The 17,849-nt window shown below is 37.6% G+C and overlaps 2 protein-coding genes across 23 annotated transcripts in view; one reads left to right on the forward strand and one right to left on the reverse strand.

The window, feature by feature from the left end:
- Positions 1 to 10,770, forward strand: part of arvcfb (ARVCF delta catenin family member b) — a 183,376-nt gene extending 172,606 nt beyond the window's left edge. For 7 of the 22 annotated variants that reach the window (XM_052555783.1, XM_052555785.1, XM_052555793.1 and 4 more), the window contains 8 exons: positions 456 to 606; positions 1,403 to 1,595; positions 2,807 to 2,918; positions 3,334 to 3,442; positions 4,717 to 4,770; positions 5,399 to 5,490; positions 6,996 to 7,108; positions 8,273 to 10,770. In XM_052555783.1, coding sequence (XP_052411743.1) covers positions 456 to 606; positions 1,403 to 1,595; positions 2,807 to 2,918; positions 3,334 to 3,442; positions 4,717 to 4,770; positions 5,399 to 5,490; positions 6,996 to 7,097 — 813 coding nt within the window. In that variant the 3' untranslated portion in view covers positions 7,098 to 7,108; positions 8,273 to 10,770. Of the gene's footprint in view, positions 1 to 455; positions 607 to 1,402; positions 1,596 to 2,806; positions 2,919 to 3,333; positions 3,443 to 4,716; positions 4,771 to 5,398; positions 5,491 to 6,995; positions 7,109 to 8,233 lie in introns of all 22 variants that reach the window. The other 15 variants (XM_052555786.1, XM_052555787.1, XM_052555794.1 and 12 more) reach the window with 10 other exon arrangements.
- Positions 10,771 to 11,352: 582 nt separating this feature from the next.
- naaladl1 (N-acetylated alpha-linked acidic dipeptidase like 1) lies at positions 11,353 to 17,371 on the reverse strand. Its single transcript, XM_052556818.1, has 19 exons — positions 17,023 to 17,371; positions 16,724 to 16,896; positions 16,434 to 16,555; positions 15,451 to 15,570; positions 15,099 to 15,288; positions 14,926 to 15,019; positions 14,729 to 14,833; positions 14,544 to 14,629; positions 14,278 to 14,397; positions 13,957 to 14,042; positions 13,798 to 13,861; positions 13,644 to 13,711; positions 13,477 to 13,565; positions 13,300 to 13,393; positions 13,129 to 13,210; positions 12,853 to 13,026; positions 12,616 to 12,703; positions 11,953 to 12,045; positions 11,353 to 11,806 (listed from the first exon to the last, which is right to left on the reverse strand). Exons 1-19 carry the CDS (start codon positions 17,217 to 17,219, stop codon positions 11,629 to 11,631), a joined length of 2,223 nt encoding a protein of 740 aa, XP_052412778.1. The 5' UTR covers positions 17,220 to 17,371; the 3' UTR covers positions 11,353 to 11,628.
- Positions 17,372 to 17,849: the final 478 nt, after the last annotated feature.

The raw sequence follows: 17,849 nt of genomic DNA on the forward strand, positions 1-17,849 counted from the left end.
GGGCATGTCACGTCTGTGCTCTATAAGAGGATTTGAGAGCTTTTATTTATTAATTTATTCTCTTTCTACCTTTTATTTATTTATTTTTTGGCAAATGCTTTTCTAGGCTCACTACCATCTCTTAGTGGCCATAGTGTAGCATTGCAATATCTTAATTACTGTCTCAAGGGCACAGGCTGAGGAATAGAGATGTCTTGTGTCACATAAAGGTTTTGTGATTCATGGGGTTGGAGGGACAAATGCACACAAGTCTAACGGGGACAAATGGCTATTTACTGGATTGCAGTTTCCCAGAATAGAGGAGCTTTTTCTCACGCACATACTCAGACAGGCATATTGCTGTTCTGGAAAATTTCATAGCTGAGCATAAGTTGACCTGACTTAATGAAATGAATGCAGTGGAAAAAATGTCAGAATCACTGGCTTAGTACAGTCTGTTCCTCTCCTTTCTGCAGTGGTCCAACTATATCCGGGCGACAGTGCGTAAGGAGAAAGGGCTGCCAATACTCGTCGAGCTCTTGCGCTCAGACTCGGACAAGGTGGTGCGAGCTGTGGCCATTGCTCTGAGGAACCTGTCCATCGACCGCCGCAACAAAGACCTGATAGGCAAGAGCAGGATTTAAGGATCATTAGTACCCATAATGTTAAACACATTTTCCATATTACTTATGTAAAGGTGCACTCAGATTATTTTCCTTATAAGTTTTGCACAAAATATCTGGAGTCTGAAAGATTTTTTTATCTTTTTGAAAGGCTGAAAATAACATTTTTCATATTATTAAACATACAGTAAAAAACAGTATTATTGTGTAAAATTTTCACAACTTAAAACAATTGTTTTCCATTTGAATACACTTTGTTCATTTTGACCCTTCATTTTGTTTTTGTCAATTATTGTTTATTGTCATTATTGGAAATTTTAACTCTGTTACTTAGTTTTTTTAAATTAGGTTTTTACCCACAATATTAAATGTTAATGCATTTAAACTTCACCCAAAAATGACAATTCTGTCATTAATAACTTGTAAGACCTTTGTTCATCTTCAGATCATCTTTTGTTCCCTTTGCATACAAAAAGTATTCTCGTAGCTTCATAAAATTACGGTTGACCCACTGATGTCACATGGACTATTTGAACAATGACCTTTCTACATATCTAGGCCATGGATGTGGGACCAGAGAGTGCTCACATTTCATCAAAGGTATCTTAATTGATGTGTTCCAAAGATGAACGTAGGTCTTATGAGTTTGGAACAGCATGAGCTTGAGTATTTTTGGGTGAACCATCCCTTTTAATATGTAAATTGGTTTGGCACAATTGTATTCTGCTTCAGAGTGGCTGCAGCTGCCTTTGTGTTCTCTTCAAGCTGAATCTTTCATCCTTTTATATTATCATCCTCAGGGAGTTACGCCATGAGGGACTTGGTCAGCAACTTGCCCAGTGGACAGCAGCGACCTGCCAAGAACCTGGAGGAGGACACAGTGGTGGCCATCCTCAACACCATCCATGAAATCATCACTGACAGCTCGGAGAACGCCCGCTCTCTCATTACTGCTCAAGCAATCGACAAACTAGTTGCCATCAACAGGACCAGGTAAGAAGGGAATAGAGAACGGACCGAGATTATGCTATTGACACAATATATGGTCTTCTCTTTGATCAGAGTTACGCTATATTCACATTGCAAGTTCCTGATTTTTGTTCAAATCAGATGTTTTAAGAAACTAACTTTAAATAAAAAAAGCGTTAACTTTTTAAAGGGATAGTCCACCCCAAACTGAAAATTCTATCATTAATTACTCACCCTCATGTCGTTCCAAACCCCTAAGACTTTCGTTCATCTTCAGAACACAAATTAAGATATTTTTGATGAAATCTGAGAGCTTTCTGACCTGGCATAGATAGCAATGCAACTACCATGTTCAAGGCACAGAAGGGTTTTAAGGACATTGTTAGAATAATTTGTGTTCTGAAGATGAAAAAAGCTTTACAGGTTTGGAATGTCATGAGGGTGAGTAATTAGTGACAAGATTTTCATTTTGAATGAACTTTCCCTTTAAACACTTTTTTTCATCTTTCTATGTTATAACTGGTTCATAAATCAAGCCAACTATCTACAGTACTCTCACTTTAACCAGTTATGATTTCTTAAGGCTCACTTAGTTCTGTATGTATACCAATAAGGTTTTTTTTGATCTGTGTAAACATCTTATGTTAGTTTAGGTCCTCCACAACTCACAGAGAAAAACAGCAACAAGAGTCGCTGCTCTTTGAAGTGTCTTATTTTTACCACCACACATGTCATCTTTAATATATGCATGTGAAAAACTGAATATTAAATGGTGTAGTGCTGTAGATATCAAAAGCAGCAGAGACCTCCGGAGAGTAAGCCATATCTTAAACAAACTTCCCCCAAGCTTTCCACATGTGACCTCATTTATATTTATTTATATAATTTATACAGTTTTGGCTTGAGAATGATTTTACCCAAAACTAAATATTGATTGTGAGAGATTAACTTTTTAAAGAGTACATGCTAGACTGGAGAGTGGCTACTCGGCCTCTCTCTATCCCTCTCTGACTCTGGAGATGCGGCTTTGAAGACATGGGATCCTGGTAATTAAGTGAGGATCACAGGAAAAGCTAATGAAGTGAAAAGAGAGAAATCTATGGCCACAGGGGTTGGAGATTGGAGCCATAGTGACTCTGCAATGCTGGGAGGGGAATAGATGACTTTGAATTTGAGAGTTATTCCACTGGGCTGTAGATTTCAACTCTCTCTCCCTCCATGTTTATGCATTGCAGCCAGTCAGCAAGGGAGACCAAAGCTGCTTCCCATGTACTACAGACGGTTTGGAGCTATAAGGATCTGAGAAACGGCCTGACCAAGGATGGCTGGAATAAAACACACTTTCAGGTAGAGCGATGCATAAACGCACACAAACACTGATTTCTCAGTTATTCTTATACCAAATTCTAAAGTGGAGAAGGGGGGAAATCTTGTGAAGAAATGTCTGGAAATGTCTATAAATATGTGATCTATTTGAATTATTTCGAGAAACGGCAACTTTAAGATGCTGACGAGAAAGTCGAGCAGTAGCTAAAAAAGGCAAATAAACTAAAAAGACTGCATGTAAACAAGTGTAAACAAGTAAGACTGCATGTAAACAAATGTAACACATAATTGTTAACTTTGATGTTACTTTATTGCACCAACTTTGCATAGATGATAGCACAAAAGACCAAAAGAATGATTCAGACATTTCTTGACGGCTTCTGTAAAAGAGTTTTTTTGTGAAGGTTTGTCATTCTGGCCTGTGTTTCTGATGCAGTCTCTTCTTGATCCTTCTCAGCCGATAGCAGCTGGAACTCCCAAAGGATCCAAGAGTTGCAAGCCTGGCTACGACGATACTACACTCCCCTTGATGGAGAAGAACCAAGGTTAGCGTTAGACCCCAAACAGAGACTTTACACACCCTGATAGCAGCAAAGCTGGGTGCTCAGGGGAGCTCCGGAGGTTCAGGTGCACCTGAGCGAGCATATCTTGTGAACTCTACTACTTTCTGTGTTTTAACACGTGGCACAATGCTTGATCTCTCACCCCCGCTGCTCAGCTGGTGTGTGCAGCTGCCGCATCTCTTGTGCTTTAATCGGTCATTTGAGCAGTTCATATGATACAGAATGATTTATGAGGATCAGACAGCAGATTAATGGGCCTCGGTGTAGGAGCCCATTATTCATTCACTCTCAAGTAAAGTGATGGTAAATTATTGCAGTGCTGCAAAAAAAAAAAAAGCACCATCCGTCCACCCAGGGCACATCTCATTGAGAGAGGAGTTAGCATGACAGCTTTGGCTTTTTCTATAATTTTATTACTGCTGTTAGCATGGATGCTCATGACAGTGATACATTTGATCACTTCCATCAGTCCCATGCCATTCCCTGCTTGCCTTACTGTGAAGAATAGAGCACAAGAGTGACCGCCCACCTTTTCAGAATCATTTTTCTCCCTCATTTTCTCTATAGCTGCATTAAAAATCTATAAAAAGGGTCTTGAACCAAATTAACCGCTATAAACTACTCATGCGAGAACTATTGTGAAGGATATTACTGAATCAGCACAACAATAAAATATAAAACATTTAACTTAAGATCATTATACTATGTTTTAAATGTATCCTTAAATGTATTTAAATACGCATTACCATTTAAAAATTAATGGACGTAATGTTTTTGAAAGCCTCTTATGTTTATCTTTATTCTGAAATATAGTAAAAGTCTATATTGCATGTAAATATAGTAAAAACAGTAATATAAGAACATTATTACAATGTAAAATGACTCTTTTCTGTTTTAATATATTTTAAAATGCAAAGCAGAGGCAGTAGCCATTCCTCCAGTCTTCAGTGCTGCATGTTCCTTCTTCCATGAGCCCAAACTTTGAATGATTGTGTAAAGTAATATATCAGTTTGTCATTCTTGTGTTTTATGGTAGTGGGTGGTTACTTGAGTCAGACTGCCACTGTTCTCACTTCCTGTGTCTTTTCTGATTGGTGTCTCTCGCTTTACAATTGTGGATAGTTTAGGATTTCACAGAGAATTGTGTATTTAAATTACTTGTTCAAGATTTCGAGATTTGATACTTAAATTGACATTCTAAAAGTGATCGTTAGTATTAGTGGCATGAAAAATCCAGCCTGTAAAATGCTTTGCAGGCAACAGAGTGTGTAGCGGTGGGGATATGATACCTATGGACGAACTCGGTCCAGGTAAGACAATATCGGCATGCCCTCAAATAAAAAAAATCCCTCCAAACTAATGTGGTTTTGTAAGAATGCAAAACCATAATCCCTCTAATTCCATTCCCCCTAAAGTTCCTTCCAAGCAATGTTGTGATTAGTTTTTAAAGTAATTTAATTTGAACTGCTGTCTGCAATACCCCTCTTTTAATAAGATGTTTGTAGTGTTGTTGTATTTGTTGTGTTTGGGCCAGTGAAAATTTGAACCGAGCACAGTTGCTTTTTCGCTACAGAGTACCACCTCTTCATTATGGTGCCGTCTCTCTGATCTTCTCCACTGAAGCAGCATCCTCTCCAAGCCTGACTGACAATAATTGGACAGAGTCTGAGGATGGGGTGCTGCTTGAGTGGGTAGAAGGAAGTGATGAAATGCGGTGCCTGTGGGGAATGGCTCATACACACGGCCCTCATGCACACAAACACAAAACCCGCACAGTAATCACACACATCACGAGAACATCTGTGCACGCAGCACGTACGGGATGCTCCCAGCTGAAGGTTGAGAGATCTGTCGCTGCTTGTTTGAAGAGCCATGCTGAGGGTTCTGACACACCGACCATGATAACAGAGCTTTTCCGCTTTCTTTCCCTCTCATTAGACGGCTATTCGACGATTGACCAGAGAGACAAAGACTCCAAGTACAAGAGCAGCGACGGTTCATCAGATCTGCAGGAGCGGGAGCCGTTAAAGGTCAGAGCAGAAGTGTCAGAAGCGAGACACGTTTCTACATCTGTCTAATCTGAGAAGGCACACTGCGTGACAGTGCTGTCTGTGGTAGTGGGTAATATCCCCGCTGTCTCATTAGCTGCTTCAGGCACCAACACTGCAATTTTGCAGCAGAAATTATAAATTAACAGTGATTTTGTGTTGGAGCCAGGGTGAAGTGGTGTGTTGTCTAATTAGTGGAAGGAACAATAAGCAAGTAGAACAATAAGCAATCTAAGACAAAAAAAGCAATTTGCTTCAACCAGAACAAACCAAAGTGGTTTTCATGCATTGGTAACGTGACTCATGACTGTCCATATTTATAAGGAGCTTAATGGAAAAAGATCCTAAAGTCACTTATAATAAGTGGACATGGCAATACTGTATGATGATCCCAATATGATGGCAGTTTAAAACAGCAGGTATTGTTGAAATATTATGCTGCCTTGTAAAATACAAGAAATAAAATTTCATCTAAGATGGAAAAAAAGTAACTGTATTCTGACTGCAAGTATTTGAAAATGTAATTTAATCGAACTACTACTGCTTAATTTTACCGTTAATTTAACGTAATCCAGATTACATGTAATCAGTTACTATACCAGACTTTCTGAGTACCATCTATATCTGTATGTTTAAGGTACTCATATCTGTCCATATTAAGTATATTTAAACTTGGCTTCTCCTCATACAGTCTGTTGTTAGCTCCATGTTGTGCTTAAATAGATAATTAAACATCAGCTTTGTGATTTTTAAAGTCATTAATGTAGAGATGATTAGGAGTGTGCCTGGTGCTGCTGTTTTCCCGCTCTGACTGGCATCTGTAGGAGAGGTCGACTTGCATATCAAGTGCCTCTGCAGCAGTGGATTGAGTTCTCTTACTCCCTCTTGACTTTCTATGGAGTCATCTCATATTACGAGTGTTATCAGAGCCCAGCGTGAGAGTGATTCACTTTTCTGCGTCTGCATTGGAGAGAGACCACACTGTGCTCGTAGATGAGCGTGTTCATGGGTCCGCTGCATTATTGACGACTACATTTCTGTACCATCTGTAGTCTGTCTCATCATTGTGACAGGGCTTTGTATCTCAACAGCTGCCTGCCGTATTTCTTTGTTAGGCTTTCCAGACGCTTTAATAGATGTCATGACAAATTCAGATTTCTATCGCGGCGACTGTCAGAATATCAACCGAACAAACAGATTCATTCTTTTCTATTGCCACAATATATGGCAGATATTAAGGGTTCATTTTCTGTCTAACACAATGAAGTTGCTCCCTCTAGGGGTCTCTGTTGGCACGACACGCTTTTGTACCTAAATATCATGCTAAACAACGGTTTGTTGTTTTCGGAATGGATCTTGCATGCATTCACTTCAGTGACTTCTCTCTTCTATTATTTCAAACTGTTTATTTTCCCCTTGAGCTTCCCCCGTTGCGAAGACTAACTCTGGCCTTTCTCTGTGTGTTTAAACTGTTGGTTTTGCTGCAGAATGACACAAATAGGAAACACTATATCAGGAGCAACAGGCCAACTGTCAGTCTGGTGGATGCTTGTGATGTTAAACCTCAGCCTGTTGACTCCTGGGTCTAAATGCATGCATGGTAGGTTTTATGTGTTTGATTTTGGATGTTTTATAGTAGTGGATGTGTTCTCACCCGTCCTGTTTATGAAATAACACCCACCCTTTGTTATCATTTGCTCGGTCTAACCCAGAGAAGTGCATCGTCTGAATCATACACTAATCTGATGAGTGCATGTTCAGATCTATATCATTTTCTAACATCATTGTGAATCAGAATAGATGTGAAGATAGGATCAGACAGATTTTTAAGTGTTAATTAAGACAGCATAATTAAGTGCATGTACACTACTCTTCAAACGTTTGGTGGGTTTTTTTTTTATTGTTTTTTAAAGTAGGGTTTTAAAATACTATTACAACTTAAAATCTTTTAAAATATATTTTAAATGCTGTGATGGGCAAAGCTACATTTTCAGCAGACATCACTCCAGTCTTCAGTGCCACATGATCCTCCAGAAATCATTTGCTGATTTGGTGCTCAAGAAACATTTCTTATTCTTATTAATGTTGAAAACAGTTTTCTGTTACCATGGTACATTTTTTCAGCATTATTTGGTGAATAGAAAACATTTGCAGTGTTATAAATCTTATCAATTGAATGCATCCTTGCTGAATATTTGCTCAAAATAAATAAATCCCCACCCAAAACCTTTGAACAGTTTTGACTTATTTTCTGTGGAAAGTGGGCTAAAATGATCAAGCTACATGTTCTCGTAGGCAGTGCTGACTTCTCTGGGTTTGTATCAGCATCATCTATTTTTTTTTCTCATGCTTGCCAAATATCTGCTCATCATCCCTGCTTTCTTCATCCCATACTGTATCTTTCTTGCAGAAGAGCATCATCAGTTGAATTCTAGTCATATTGAAACATAGAATTATTAGATTATGTTCAGAGGACCTTATTAGTTTGTCATTCATGAAAATAAATTTGGTTGAAGACATAATATCGTATTTGCTTTTAAGTTTGGCTAAACTGTTTTAATCCGATGAGTTATATAGAAAAAACATGTCATTTTGTTTCAACATCCTAACAAACATCCATCATTCAGTTAACATGCTCACTTTCATTTGGCAGACATTATCTTGTACATGTTTAGAAATGTATCATGTCTTTGTTTGTGAACATAATTGAAATCTCTCTCGTTAGAACACAAGTCTGGTAATGTCATCTGATGTCTCCGCGCAGGCTTAGCTAGCATCAGCGCCACATCTTACCACACAAGGATTTCACAAGTCACCACTGCCATTAACCGCAGAGCTCACCGTGATGTGGACTCATCTGAAGACTTTTGCCTAAAAGAGCAGCCACTGTTCATCCAACAGCCAATATTTTGAGATTTCTCAGCAAGTGAGAAAATGCCACTTCTCATATGTACATTCCCACTGGACGTAGTGTACCCAGAAGTGAGGATTTGTTTTCATGGATTTGAGTGTACAGGAAGTGCTGGCGTGGACGTGGACGTGTATTGGAAAGAATTGGATTGAGGGGTAAAAGGAAATAAGAAAAAAAACTATTTTTATGTCAAAACAAAAAAAATATATAATTTTTGCCTATATTATTTTCGGTGTATGTTTCTGCCTGATCACTGTTTGTTTTGTGGATTTGTTTTCGCCAGAAGTGCAGTGAATTGTAATTTTTTTTTTTTTAGCATTTTAATGAAAGTTTGGGCTTTCTAAAGGAGTTGAAGACACTTGTGAAAGGATGAAAAATAATGTTTTTTTTGTTGATGTTCATTATAGTGGTGTGGGGGCACATAAAAAAGTCTGGGGGGGATCTATATTGAACTGCACGCTTTTGCAATTTCTGTGTGCTGGCTTTATAAAGCAACTTTAAAGACATGTTATCACTGTGTTTGTTTCTTCTCACTGAGAACTGTTGTTCAAAAGCAGGGATTTACCCTGCACAATGACATCTGCTCATAGCGGAGCTGAGAGGAGGAGAGCTGCTATGCTTTCGGCTGGATTTGGTCTGCTGATCCCATATTCCCTTTGACATGTCGAGCTTCAGAGGCATGCTGGGTAACACTGGCACTTACCAGCTATTGCTTTGGTTATGGGGTAATGAGGGAAAAAATATCGATTTGTTAATATGTAGATTGTGGTATGAGGGATAGTAGGAGGATTCATTTGCTCCTGTTGTCATAAAAGTAGATTTTCAAAGCATTTTCTATTTTTGTTGTTTTATAAAAGTGTATATTAGGTTACAAATATTAAAAAAAAGAGGGCGCAAAAAGCTCACAATCATCTTTATAACATTGATAGTGTGAATCCATAACAGTTTGTTCAGAGCACATTCAGTATACCATACATAAAGCATGACCATGTTTGTATAAAAATTATTAATAATATAATAAACAGATCATTGCTTTAGTTAAATGTGTAGCAAAGGCTGTAGAGTCATTGTCTATTTATATTTTATACTTTTTACATCTTGTTTTGTTTAATGGAAGCATTTCTTTTCGGTGTTCCTTTTTCAAATGGAAAACGTGTTCAAAATGATCTGACTAAAAAATAAATAAAAAAAAAACGAATTAATTTCAGAAGAGGAAGCAGGGATAGATACTTCCTTTCATTTCAGCTCACATCTAAACCAGAATACTTTTACATCAAAAATGCATCTCCTGAGTATAACAAAAAGCATGACAAATTTGTAATGTTTTCATTCATTTAGTTTTATGTAATTGTAATTTCGATATTACATTGTGGACACTCAAATGTTCCGCTGTCAGTGTGAAGAAATCCTGTGTTATACATATACAAATATGGGCAAACACTGACATATGAAGTACGAAGTTTTTATTCCATACAGTTTCCTCATAATGTGAAATATGCAGCTCACACCTGCTTCATCATCTGATTTCTGTCATGTGACTCTATATCTAACTCTATAGCAAGTTTTTTTTCCATAGTGTTTTAACAGAGATTCCTAATAATGAAATAACAGTGTATTGATTTCATTTTTAAACCGGAAATGTTGTGTACATTCACATCGAGATCTTTAGCCTTGTGTAGGTTCATTATTAATATTTGACTGTCTGTTCCTGACTGCCTTTTTTTGCAGAAAACAACCAAAGGATTTTGGTACCGTGTAGTACAAGAGGTTCCCAGAGTGTCAATTTGCATCAGATTGTATATTTATAGAAAAATGGATGTTGAAATGGATTCAAGAGAAACCTACCATTGTAGATATCACTAATTCAAAGCATCAAAACTCAGTGTGTGTACAACTTGGTAGCAAATGTGTTTGTAACTATCATGTGCCTTAACCTTTTTCCATGTTAGATGAAAATAAGTGTGTTTTATATGTTTTGTTGGTCCCTAACTGCTCTTTCTCTCTCTCTCTATCTCAGTCTCTATCTCTCTCTCTGTCTCTATGACACACACACACACACACACCTCCTCTCTCTGGCTCCTCCCACTTTCACACACTCTGTGTTCTCAATGTAGTGTAGACTGGTGGTGGGTTTTGCCTTGTATTATAAACTTTTAAAAGATAGACACATTAAAAGGGTTTGATTATATAGTTGTTAATGCTTTCCTAGCGCTCAAGAACAATGCCACAGTGACCGAATGTATTGTTCATTTTACTAATACCCAGAAGAGAGAACTGCTCTTGTTAAAGATAAATACAGGTTTGTAGAATATCACTTTGGTGTGTTTTCAATAAATCATGCCTGAAAAGAGCATATTCTGTCAGTTTCTTTTTATCTCCCCCCTAACATCCCTAGTAAAAAGTTATATATTTAAAATACAGTAGTCAACATTTATAGTGGAGCAAAAAAAGTTAATCAAAGTTGTCCTAAGACAAGAACACGTTTTGGTTTTAGGACAACGTTGATGAAAGGTTTTGATCCACTTTAGATGTTGGCTATAAGGATACATTTATTTCATTTGTTTTATTTGTACTTTGTAATTAAAGTGTATTAAACACAAAATTAGTTGTGGTTTAAGCAGACTTTAGGTATAGTATACTAAAAGTATTTTTATTAAGTACATAAATTTGTTGGTAGTATACTATACTTAGCATGAAATACATTTTTTCAAATACATTTTAGTATATATATTTTTCACTAGGGTTGAAGGAATCATGCACCAAAAAATTTAATAGTGTGAATTTGTTGACTTTGACTTTCAGTGTATTGACTTTCAGTGTATAGATAAAAACAGTAAAAAAAAAAAAAAACCTGTTCAAAATGTTCTTTCGCGTTACACAGAAGAAAACCATACAGATGAACTAAGGGTGAGTAAATGATGACAAAATTCCCATTTATGTGTGAACCATCCCTTTAATACACAAGGCACTTTCCATCTTTATTTCAGACAAAATATGTTTACTATAAACCTCTTGTCAAAATGATTTTTCAGGTTTTCCCTTCATGCGCTAGGAATATGCTGGGAATGGTATTCATAACAATAATTTAGTTTTTTTTTTTTACATTTGTACATGATTTCAACTTTGATACTCCCTCTGGCTGTTAGCAGAAATATTGATTTCAAGAATTTTATTTGGCGAAAACAGTAAAATATTTCTTCCTTTGTGCATTAAATCACATCATCCAGTGTGTGTGCAGCTCCTGCGATGGCCTGTGTGATGATGGATATGTGTTTGTGAGCCTGATCCCAGTCTTCCTTCAGCCCCGTGCTCTCAGCCTTCTCTACTGCGTCTGCTAGGCCGGGGAAGGTGGGCACGCTTGATGACCTCGACGCCCATATCACATGCCTGTGTGGTGCCAAACAGCATTACAAGTGATTGCAAACAGGTGTGACATGGCATGAACAAATGGAGAGTGGTTAGGGGGGTGCTGATTAATATTCATAAGGGATTGGTCATTAGAAGCAGGATATTTTAATAATGCTGCTTCATACCTGAAACCATATTGTTCTGGGAATGCCAATGGGTCAAGGAAAGCCCTGTCCAGCAGCATGAGTTGGTCATTCATCTGGCGAACCTTTAGAGGTCTGTTGTGACAGAAGACAGAAGTTTTGTTTCTTCCATTATTACACCACTGTAGCTGTTTTTTACATCACTTTAACCCTCTAAAACTTACTGTATAATATTTGATACACATATCTCAGGCATGTAAATTACCAACATGAGCTAACTTTGCTAAAAGACCTTTTGTACACTATTCTACATGCCTTCTTGCATCTGTTTTAATAGCTTCTACTTTTTAGCAAGTAAAAGGCCTTTTAATATTTTATGAAAAATCATGTTAAAAAGTGAATATGACAAGATCAGGACTTTGAAGAATGTTTGTTGATTTACATTACAAGCTATCAGACTTTCATCTTACTTTCTGACCATATAAATATTAGCAACAAATTGTAAATGTTTGCTCAGTTTTTGGTCTCTCGTGTGCTCCATATTCTCCTCTGTAATATCATATAAGCCATAAAAGCTCATTTATATTTTTTTAAATGTTCAATTAGCCATTTCATTAAAAAAATAAAAAAATAATAATATATATTTATATATATATTATACATTACAATTATTTTCATATGTCAGGCTCTACAGTAATAACTTACGTTTCTTTTGCAAGATCTGAATCCCTGATCAAACGCTCCAGTTTGGTGGCTTTGTCACGGAATAACTGCACAGCTTTCTTCAAAGATTCTGGGATATGAAAAAGTGCTTATTCTCATTGCCACTTTGACATTTAGTATGTACTTCCATCTATCTCACCTTGTACAAACATTTAGGTTGGCAAAATTCACTTAACATTTCCCTCATCCAGAGCAGTCTGGAAAATCTTGTTAGCTCACCCATAGAGATTCCTTTAGCCGCAAGTTTTTCCTCAAAGGCTGCTACCGCCTGACTGAGGTACTGCTCAAGACTTTCTGCGTAGTCGCTGCAGTTGAAAGGCAGCAGAAGACTGTCAGCCAATCGCAGCAGCACGTTCCCTGCTGTCCTGGCTACTGCCTGGTGACTTGTGAAACCTGCAAAATGGAAAGTCATTTGAATTTAAAATAGAACAGGCAAAAATATTAAAAGAGGGATTATAGTGTTGTCTCATTTGAGTAGCTCGGTGTTCTGTTCACCTGGATCAATGTATTTAGATGCGTAGTCAAAGGTGTCATAAGCCGTGTGGTAGGCTGGGTAGATTCGTGCTCTTGTTTTGCTCTGCAAAGGGATGGAGTATGTGTTCTTAATATTAACCAACTTTTTTTAATGGTAAGTGCTTGATTGCATCAGCGCTGCTGACCACATACCCGGTCATAAAAATAGGAAATGTCCATGGATGTTATTCCAAGGTAGTGCATAAAAGCTGCATAATCACTTCCTGCTCCTGTCAAGAAGCCCACACTGAAAATACAACGAACATTATTGAGAATAATCACCTTATATTAAAATATAACGTCAAACCATGAGGTTTATTGCGAGCATACTTTGGAATGATCCCATAATTCGGACTGGTTCTGTTGGAATATTTCTTCCAGTTCTCATAGACTGTTGTGGTTGTTCCAGGTGCCTTTACCTGAAAGCACATGACTCATCAAAATATTATGAAAGTCAAATCTCAGATCCGGTAACAGATAGAGGATTTGTTCCTTACCTGTTTGGAGGCTGTGAATATCACACTCTGTGCTGCTGGAGAAGCAGAAGCCCTGAGAGTCGCATTAGCTGTGGTGGACAGACAACGTTTCAGCAAGTAGAAAACATGATGAAAATCATATTCTGGTGAAAAGTTAAAAAGCCTCAGCTGGTACCAAACACTGAGATGTCCACGTTGATGTACGCCACAGTGCGTTCACTCAGCTTACTGAAGTACTCCTGAGAACAAACGTTTCTTTTAACACCTCTACAGTGTTTTATGATCCAATTCCAGTTTTTTTTTAGTAATGCTACTGATGTCTTTGTCAACAAACCTCTGTGTATTCGGCAGATCCAATAAGACCAAATTCTTCAGCTCCCCAGCTGCCAAAGATAATAGACCTCCGAGGTCGCCATTTCCCTTTCAGGTGGAGAGATACAACTGAATATGATTGGATTTTTGATATTCCTTCAGATTATAACTGACTAGAATTTGATGCATTGTTATATTGCCACCCAGCGCTCAGCTTTAAGAACACAATGTTCCATAATACTCCTAGTGTCATAGCATATGACTTCATTTGGGTTATTACAACCAGCCCTACAGTCAAATCTAATGGCGAAAGCATTTTTCTGTGGATGTGGTTAGGCCTGACCTTCCTTCAGCATCTTCCCCAGCACTCTGGTGATCTCCAGCATCACTGCTGTGCCGCTGCTGGGGTCAATGGCTCCATGTACCCAGCTATCCCTGTGGTTCCCATAAATCACGTACCTGTCTGAATAACACACAAAAATAGGGTTTCCTCAAGATGTATATGGTAATATCTAACAAAATGTAACAATAATAATTGCTTCACTAAGGCTGTTTATATTAGGACAGCTTGTATTTTTGCTTGTTAACGTTATGACAAATCCAACATACCTGGCTCCACACTGCCTCGGATTATTCCCATAACATTTGCTGAATATTCCAGCCTCTCTGTGTTATAAATGTCCAAGTGCACATTGCTGACAGATAAAACATTCTTTTAATTCTGATCAGCCTTTCAACTTACAACCACACTTGTTCAGACATTAGAAGATTGTGAACAAATACGCAGCAGTTACCTGTTGTTGAAGGTAGATGTGGCTTTGAACCCTGGCCCACCAAGTTTGTATGTGCAGTTAAGCGAGCCTTGCCATTCAACAGGGGCATCGTCCCCATCGAGCTCACTGTCACATAATTCAGTCACGAATTAGAAGGAAACATTCTAAAAAGTGAGTAACTCAAGAAAGAAAAGGTATATTAAAACAGTTACACTTACCAGATTAATCTTTCAGCATCCTCAAACCCTATTGGCTGTGCTGGAATTGGTGGAATACCTGTTATGTCTTCTTTCGGTATTCTGTAGGTATCCTCTACAAATGAAAACATTTACATATGTCATAACCATATGTCATTTACCTTATGTGTTTCTATGTCAAACAATCTATTTACCCTTTGCAGCTAGGTACGGTGTTAACAAGTCTCCAAAGTCAATGTTGTATGAGCCTCGCTCGACACCAGAAGGTGGGAGATACCAGGAGTGAGGGTAGGTTTCACTTTCTGACACCAGGCCATCGTTTATGTCATACGGCTCAGTATAGACCAGCACCCCAACGATTCCAAACTTGGCTGCATTTATAGCCTGTTATATTCATGCCACAGGAGAGTAAAACAGTTTTTACACATTCAAGGCAATACAACTTGTATACTAACTAGATCTAGTCAGACATCTGAACTAAACGCTTATTCTGAATTATCCTTATCTTGATAAATTCTTGAAAGGTTTGGACTAGTGTTTTCTCACTTTTTTAGATCTCCCTTCTCCTCCGTATCTGGTGATGGCGATGGTTCCCCTCAGATCCAGCGTTCTGTTTAACAGCTCATAGTCACTCATTTTACCTTGGTTTGCATAGACAAGTTTTCCCTGCATATAAAAGAATGAGTCACTAAAATGGTCTACATCACAATTTGATTCAGGGATAAATATCACTTTTATAATATCTTTATTATTTTATCTTTATCATTTTATCAGCATATGATGAAGTTAGTGATAGCAAGATATTCTAACAATGAACCCTTGTTTATAAAGTCAATCATGAAACATTAGTCAAAGAAAAAACAAATAGCTATCAGTAGATGAGTTTACAATGGTGTCATATGATCTGATAGCGCCAAAGGTCATCACACGCTCCGTTTTCTTTCTAGAACAATCAAGTGTAATAAAGATATTCGTTTTCATCTCTTGCTCAGTTATGTCATAAATTACGCCTGTGTCATTACAATGTCATAAGATAACAGATTTTCTGTCGCGATAACACCTCCATCACAGAAGGCGTTTAAAAAAAAAAAGGAAAAACTGATTAATCTAATATCAAATATTTTTTTAATAAACAATTATAAGTGTGGTGTCAGTAAGATTTGTAATGTTTTTGAAAAAGGTCTTATTCTCACCAAAGGTATGTTTATTTGATTAAACTATAAGTAACATTATGAAATATTATTACAATTTAAATAACTGTTTTATCTTTCATTTGATGGCAAAAGCTGAATTTTCAGCAGCAGTTGTTTGAGCATTCAGTGTCACAGGATATGATTGATTGTCTAATATGCAGATTTTGTGCTCTAGAATCATATATTATTATATCACAAAAACAACACTGAAATCTTTACATTTTAATGTTTCATGTTTCATGTTCTCTTAATTTTGATCGAAGTTAAACTATAAACAATATTTATTAGAAGAATACATAAGAATGCATGAACTGTGAAGTAGGTTGTAAAGGACACCTTGACGTTTCCTGCGGGGGAATATGCCGCGAATGGCTGGACCACCTCCGGGTCCTCCTGGTCTGGTTTGTATACCTTCTCTCTCTCTCTTGCCGTAAACTGCACTGTGTTTGCTGGATCAACTAAATGAAACAGTTTTCATTCTTAATTTTTTTTATATATAATTTAACATTTTGTACAATATACGTTTTTGACTGCATTCAGCGTGCTAAAAGCATATCAGCAAAATTTCACAAACTAGAAGTCCACAGAGCTTTTTTGAAACCATGTGACTAGATATCCTGTCTTACCAACAGAGACTTTGTTGGGGCTTGTTTTGTTTGGGAATGACAGATACACCTTGTAGTCTTCCCTCCATGCACTGTCCAAGCCTGTGTTGGGGTCCTGCCATCTCTTCAGCATAAAATCTACGGTGGCTTCATCTCCAGGGGTGGTGGCCATGTGGGGAACCTTAGTCAGCTCCCTTTGGATAAAGGAGACCAAGTAAATTCTCAGTTCAGTTGGAACAAACAACTTCATACCAAATGAGGTTCTACAAATAGTCTTTAAATCACATACTCGTGTGCATGCCTCCATAGAAATACTTCACCTGAGGTTCTCTTTAAGTTGATTGGTATCCAGTTCTGCAAGGAATTTCTCAATGATACTTTCGTCCACATCACGAGATGCATCCCGGACCCAGTCTGGCACCGAACTGCCCTTGTCAATGGCAAAGTGTCCTAGCAGAATGCCTATAGTCAAAGCCACTGCTCCTGTAAGGACACCCAACAACACCTCCTTAAGCATAATGTTAGTTTGTCAAAGATCTCAGTGCTCCTCCTGAATGTGTCCAACCAGCCCTGTCCTCCTCTAATATAGCCTATGCTGAAAGTGGTGATTAGGAGGGTGTGAAAAAATCTTAAGTGTCAAGATCATATGGATGAAGGTCAGTGTTTTGTCATTGAACTGCTCACCAAAATTCCTATTCCTGATAAGAGAGATTCAACTAAACCATAAAGTTTAATCATTAATGATTTCAGTGAAATGTCAGACTTTATCTCTGGGTTGACTATAGGTTCGAGTCATACATCAACATGAATGCACTGAGTTTATAAGCATGACTGTCACATGTTATGACAGACAGAAAAAGTCATATTTTCCACCAACACTGAAAGAAATTTAAATACTTTGTCCCATTCTGCAGCTTTTAATGTTTGTAATCACAATGTGTCCAAAAATGTATAGGACTATACACAACCAATGACAACTGTCAACACACACACATACATATTTAACAAAAATAGAATTTCCCTTGAGTTATGCTTATTCATTCATTCATTCATTCATTCAAGTACAATATTACAGTATACAATACAGTCTTCCTGGTGGTTTTTAAAGGTTCAGGTTCACTTCCACAGACTGGGGAATTGTGGGGGA

Source organism: Carassius gibelio, chromosome B5 (genome assembly GCF_023724105.1).
Source record: "Carassius gibelio isolate Cgi1373 ecotype wild population from Czech Republic chromosome B5, carGib1.2-hapl.c, whole genome shotgun sequence".
NCBI classification, from domain to species: Eukaryota; Metazoa; Chordata; class Actinopteri; order Cypriniformes; family Cyprinidae; genus Carassius; species Carassius gibelio.